This window comes from Onychomys torridus, chromosome 2 (genome assembly GCF_903995425.1).
Source record: "Onychomys torridus chromosome 2, mOncTor1.1, whole genome shotgun sequence".
In the NCBI taxonomy this organism is placed as follows: Eukaryota; Metazoa; Chordata; class Mammalia; order Rodentia; family Cricetidae; genus Onychomys; species Onychomys torridus.
Window position 1 is genome coordinate 140,841,076 of NC_050444.1, and position 6,000 is coordinate 140,847,075.

The 6,000-nt window shown below is 48.8% G+C and overlaps 1 protein-coding gene across 1 annotated transcript; it reads left to right on the top strand.

The window, feature by feature from the left end:
* The first annotated feature begins 1,821 nt into the window (after positions 1 to 1,821).
* On the top strand, positions 1,822 to 5,442 carry Smim12 (small integral membrane protein 12). Its single transcript, XM_036178900.1, has 2 exons — positions 1,822 to 1,941; positions 4,551 to 5,442. Exon 2 carries the CDS (start codon positions 4,556 to 4,558, stop codon positions 4,832 to 4,834), a length of 279 nt encoding a protein of 92 aa, XP_036034793.1. The 5' UTR covers positions 1,822 to 1,941; positions 4,551 to 4,555; the 3' UTR covers positions 4,835 to 5,442.
* The last annotated feature ends 558 nt before the right edge of the window (positions 5,443 to 6,000 follow it).

Here is a 6,000-nt window from a genome sequence, read left to right on the forward strand (position 1 = left end):
AAAGATTGTATCTTTTTTTTTTTTTTTTTTTTCCAGATTAGCAGGCCACAGAGTCAGGGTTTGAATCCACGACTAATTTCAAAGTTAGGTGTTTTTTTTTTTTTTTTTTTTTTGTTTTTTAATTTTTATTTTTTAGACAAGGTCTCAGCATGTAGTTCTGGGTGATCTGGAAGTACTTTTTTTTTTTTTTTTTGGTTTTTTTCGAGACAGGGTTTCTTTGTAGCTTTTGAGGCTGTCCTGGAACTTACTTTGTAGACCAGGCTGGCCTCGAACTCATAGAGATCCACCTGCCTCTGCCTCCCGAGTGCTGGGATTACAGGCATGCGCCACCACCTCCCGGCTTATCTGGAAGTACTAAGTAGACCAGGCTGGCTTCAAACTCACTGAGATCCACCTGCTTCTGCCTCTGGAGTGCTAGAACTAAAGGCATGAACCACTATGCGCAGCTTCGCCCCCACCTGGTTGATATAGACTCTAGGTATGTAGCCAAGGTTGACCTTGAGCCTCGTGACCTCGCAAGTGCTGTGATTTCATCTTCAGTCAGGGCTCTGTCCTTCCTCAGGTCTGCTGGAGGGAGCTTCTATTCATTGTTAAGATACAGATAAGACAGATACTTGAGGCTCTGTCCTTCCAGGGAGTGCCACTGACTTCTTTGCAGGGCTGATGGTGCCCTCTGTTACAGCATTTCTTAGATTGCTGACACTTTTGTGGGCCTATCTGCTTCCTCTTCAGGCAGAAAACTCCCAAGGGCAGTCTATTTTGTATCTCCAGTGTCTAGCATGTAGAATGGCTGACTAAACACCAGCCTACATTCTAGACAATTCTGACCTTGTCTCTTCTCTTCTTTTTCAGTGCACCAGTAATCAAGTTCTGCTAATTACGGTCGCTAATTTCTGGCAGCTTCTTTCTCCCCATCTTCACTCTCAAGGTTTAGCTTTGGGCTTTTTGATATAAAATAGGAAGAACATGTAAGGACAGTGCAGTGTAGAAACTTCCTACAAAAGCATCCATGACCTTGAAAAATGACTCACAGCTAACTTGTTAAGCAAAAGTGAGTAGACCATTCCAGGCAGATGAAAGAACATGGAGAGGCACAGGCTCAGAAAGATTTTTTTTTTTAAAAGCATGTATTACTAATAAGGAGGCTTGTCAGGTTGAGATCGGTGCCGGGAGGGTTGGAAGGCAAGACCATGTTGCGGCACTAAAGAGCTTGGGCATGAGGCTTTTCCTGTATGTGATAAATTATATGTCTGTTCAGGGAGAGTGAAAACATGGAGGAGAGCGGATGCTTGTATCAGAGGGTCTTCTACAAATGCTTCACTATCTTTCAGCTATTTGTAGACACACCATAGCTACCATCTATTTCCCTGATTTCAGTGCGCCTGGCACAGTACTTTACATAGGTGATATTATCTAACCCTCACAACATCCTTGCGAACAAGGGTGATAATTAACGCTATGCAGAAGAAATGAGGCTCAGACAGATTAATTAATAACGTTCCTAAAGATACACAGCCTGAAAGCACAGACCGGAAGAGGTTTTAAAGCTCTAGATTATCCTTTCTGGAGGTCAGGGGTTGGGTTTTCTGTTTCGACCTAGGTCTCACAAGATGCCTAATGAACTTCAGCTTGATCAATGCGTGACTTCACTTTTCTCCGCTAGAAGAGCACGAGGCAACGTCGCTTCGGGGAGCCTCCTAGCCGCCAGGGGGCGCTATACCCACCTCCGTTCTTCCCAAGAGAGAGGCGGATGCCTGGCTTCCTTCCTCTTGTCGCTTGACCGGAGCTCAGCCAATCGCCGTTCTCTGAGAGCGCCCGGACGCCAGTGGGCGGGGCCTCGGGCGACGCCCCGCGGGCCGCTGGGAGCAGCGTCGTCCGTGTTGCTCCCGGCTGGCGGGCGCAGCGCGGGGGCCGGTTCGGGGCGTGCCGGCTGGGCCGCAGGTGAGTTCCTAGGGCCGAGGGCGCTCCTCTTCCCTGGATCGCCCGCCACGAGTCGCCCGCACGTCCCGGCTCCGGCCAGCTCTAGGTGGCCGAGTATGGGCTGCAGTCAGAACTTGTCCGCCTCAGGCACCTGCAGAGGGTGACGAGGACACGCGTGTGGTGTAACGGGACAGGGGACTGGGAGCTGATGACCCGCTGTCTCATCCCCAGACCTGATTGGGGTAGCTGTTAAGGCTTGGACCTCTTCTGACAATTCTCGAATTTGGAGTGTAGTTTCCGGTGGGACCAGCACAAGACAGGTTTCAGGGCGGCCCAGTTGACCTGTACCTGGACTCTTTGGCAGGCTCCCCTGCGTGCTGGGCTGGAAATAGGCGTCAGCATTTGCGAGACAATCCTGCTACTTACGGTTTTGATCCCCTAAGGATGACTTCATGAAGTCGTGCTTGTGATGGTATTCCTGCCCCTTTGTGATTGTGGCTGGAAGACTGCGTTAAGTCCTACGTTAGCGACTTGTTTATGCTGCCTGTCGTTCAACCGATCAACAACTTTCTTTGGAGCTCTTTGCCAGGCAGGTTAGCAGGGGTGGGTGGGAAGAGACATAGCTCTTAGGACGAGCCGGACATCCTTGGTCCTTAACCTCCTGGAGCTTCAAAGTGTTTTGAGAGATGTAGACCAGTAGAGTAAGCTCACACAATGCTTGTCACAGAAAAAACTGGTTGTGCTGGATACGTGGATGACTGGAGTACAAACAGGACCATACAGAACTTGTGCTTTATATGTAGGAAAATAATAGTTGTAGACTGGTACTTAAGACAAATTGGAACATTGAATGGAGAGTTGCTATTTAGGAATACTATGAAGAACTTGTACCTGTAATCATAAGCACTTGGGAAGGGGAAACAGGAGGATCAACATTAGAAATCATTCTCAACTACATTGAGGGTTTGAGGCCAGGCTGAGTGACATGAGAACCTGTCTTAAAAATAAAAACTTAAAAAGGCAGAAAATCGAATGGAGAAGTATTGGATTTGGTGTTCTTTGGGGGCTTCCCTCTTAATGTGTACATTGGAGGATTTTGAAAATCTCTTAGATTTTCAAATAACCTTAGAACGTGCAAGAAAGGAAGTCTTTCAATGTAATGAAAAGCTGAGCTAATGAGGAGCTGCAGGAGGCACCACCTACATCTGTGGTTTGAACAGACACCACACATACACATCTGCTAGTGTTCCACTAGAAAAGCCCAGGCTTGGCCTCAAAACCAGGGCCTGACGCTTGTAGTGATTTTGGCAAGCTAGCATAGTGTCTTTGAGCCACTGTGGCCTTGGCCAGGAGTCTGGGCAAGGAATTCCTACATCATAGAGGTATTGTGAAGGCCAGGTGATGATCAGGGGCTACTGTGGAGGTCAAAGGACCAGGAAGAGAAGCCCTAGTGAGTCTGCTGCAGTTCAGTCCACGTGTAGTCTCAGGCCCACAAGACGCTCCAGTCCCTCCAAAGAGAATCAGAACCAAAGGGAGACAGGGAGAGCCATCTTATCCTCCATGAGGTTTGGATGTCTCGTCCTAGGGCAGAGAGACAGCAGTGTTGGAGAAGAAAGCACAAGTGTCCTAATGCTGATGAGTGACTTTGAGGATGAGAGATCATCGGATGTGTGAAGTGCTTAGCTCAAGCCCAGCTTGGAATTAGTGCTCAGTTGATGGTGGCTACATCATTAGCTCATTGCCAATGGCCCTTTATGATTGTAACAGTAAATTAAATAATGGTATAAATAGTCATTTAATAGTGGTAATCATTTGCGACTAAGTGGCCATTTGAATGAGTGGGTTTGTACATTACTTGGGTATTTCATTGCAGAAGGCCCTGGGGGCAGCGCCACAATTTTTGATATTTTTATTTTACAGTGTTTTCCACAGGGACTTTTCAAGTGTTAGGGTTCTAGGGCATCTGGAGTACTGTATTCACTTGCGATATTTTCAGGAGCTTACTGTGCAAGTGTGAGGATGTGAGTGTGGTTGACAATAGTGTATTTTGAGGGTGTTTTGACCAGGAGTTGTTAACTACAGGTTACTGTCATCGTTAGAAAAGCCAAGTCCAGAATAGGCTTAAAACCCTTATCTATCTTTAGTCCAGGGTAGTTAGGTAATGGATCGTAGTTTTGGGCTGTTAAAATAAGTCCCTTATAGGAAAGGAACTGTTCATTATCACAGAGTCAGAATTCAGAGTGTGTGTACATGTGAAGTTTCACAGAGCAGAGAAAAAACTTCTTTTCCCTTCCTGAGATGTTGAAAGGACTGTAGGGGGGCCTGAGGTCACACCAGGTTTGAAGCTCCATCAGGTGACGCTCAGACGGTTCCTCGTGGGGAGCTCCTGCATAGAGGAGAGCAGCACAGCTCACGGAGATTTTACCTCCTTCCTTAACCACCCAGTCTTTCACAACTTCCTAGAGTATTTCAGGCCCCAGCTGTTGCACAGTGGCCACTTGCTGCTCTGTGGGGTGGCTGCTCAGTGATTAGTGCCAGGCTGTCTGGTAAGTAGAGCGCCCAGTGGGCCATCCACATCTGCTGGGGCGGAGGACGCTCGTTTCTCCCTAGCGCTCTCTTCTCCTCTGCAGGTGTCATGTGGCCTGTGCTCTGGACCGTGGTGCGGACCTACGCTCCCTATGTCACCTTTCCTGTGGCCTTCGTGGTCGGGGCTGTGGGCTACCACCTGGAATGGTTCATCAGGGGAAAGGACCCTCAGCCTGTGGAGGAGGAAAAGAGCATCTTGGAACGCCGGGAGGACCGAAAGCTGGATGAGCTGCTAGGCAAGGACCACACTCAGGTGGTGAGCCTTAAGGACAAACTGGAATTTGCCCCCAAAGCAGTCCTGAACAGAAACCGTCCAGAGAAGAATTAATGGAGGGCCCAGGCCCCTGTGGTCCACAGGGCTGTGACGTGCCCTGCCGCCATGTCGACCCAGCTTCAGAACATCTGATTTGCTTTGCTGCTCTCTCCGGCCCCTTCTGCACCCCACGGCCGCACACACATACTGGTTGGCCCTTTATGGCTGTCCAGCTGCAGCAGTAGGGGCCAAAGAAGAGGAAGACCGCGTCTGTTGAATGGGCTGTCTCCATGACAGTGCAGGTTTCTGATCTTACCTGGGAGCTCCAGCCCAGGGGAATGAACACCGCTCTGAGGCTCTCTGGGGAGGGGCGTGGCCCCAACTGGGAATGGTTGGGGTTTGTTGTTGCCATTAGGAGGGGCACCTCCATGTCTAGTTCTAGTTTTGCACTGGAAAGAATCAGAACTCCCTGGCTCCCTTGATGGTTTTTCCCTATTCTCTGGCACATGTGTCCCTTTACTGGCTCAGGAGTAGATTCTCGGGAAGGAAAGCATGTTTCTGCTGTAGGGAGCTCAGGTGGTTTACCTTGGGGCAGAAGGGGTGTACGCCTGGAGATAATCACTGTCTTCCACCCTTCCTCACTGTGTAGTGAGAACCTCAATTAAAGTGGCGCCTAAGACACATTGATGGAATTCTGTCTTCTGGATGGGGTCTGAGTTGTAGAGTTCCTGCAGGCATTTGGGGGTATGACATCAGTAGTGTCTGTGAACTTCCCAGACTGAACACAGCTGGAAGCTGTGTTTTACTGAGTGCTAGCTGAGACTTCTGGAGACACAAGTTCCCAAGAGTCTTTTGATCATGATTGCAGGAGGCTGCAGCATCTCTAGAGTCTGAATTGGTAGCACGGGCACTCAGAGATATTTGCACATTAAAGAGATTGGGCAGGAATGAGAAAAGGTCACCACACACTCCCAGGGTTCCAGTGCAGAGGCTGGCAACACTTTGTTGCCTCCACTGACATCTGTGTGGATTTTTAAAATTTGCTGTGTTTTGAAACAGGGTCTTTATGTAAGCATGGCTAGCTTGGAACTCATTCCGTAGACCAGGCTAGCCTCAAACTCACAGAAATCTTCCTGCCTGTGCCTCTCAAGAGCTGGGATGGAAGGCGTGTGCCACCCCGCCTAGCTTTCTGTGTAAGTCTTAAAGAGTTCATGGCTATACTTTTTATTATTTTTACAGAT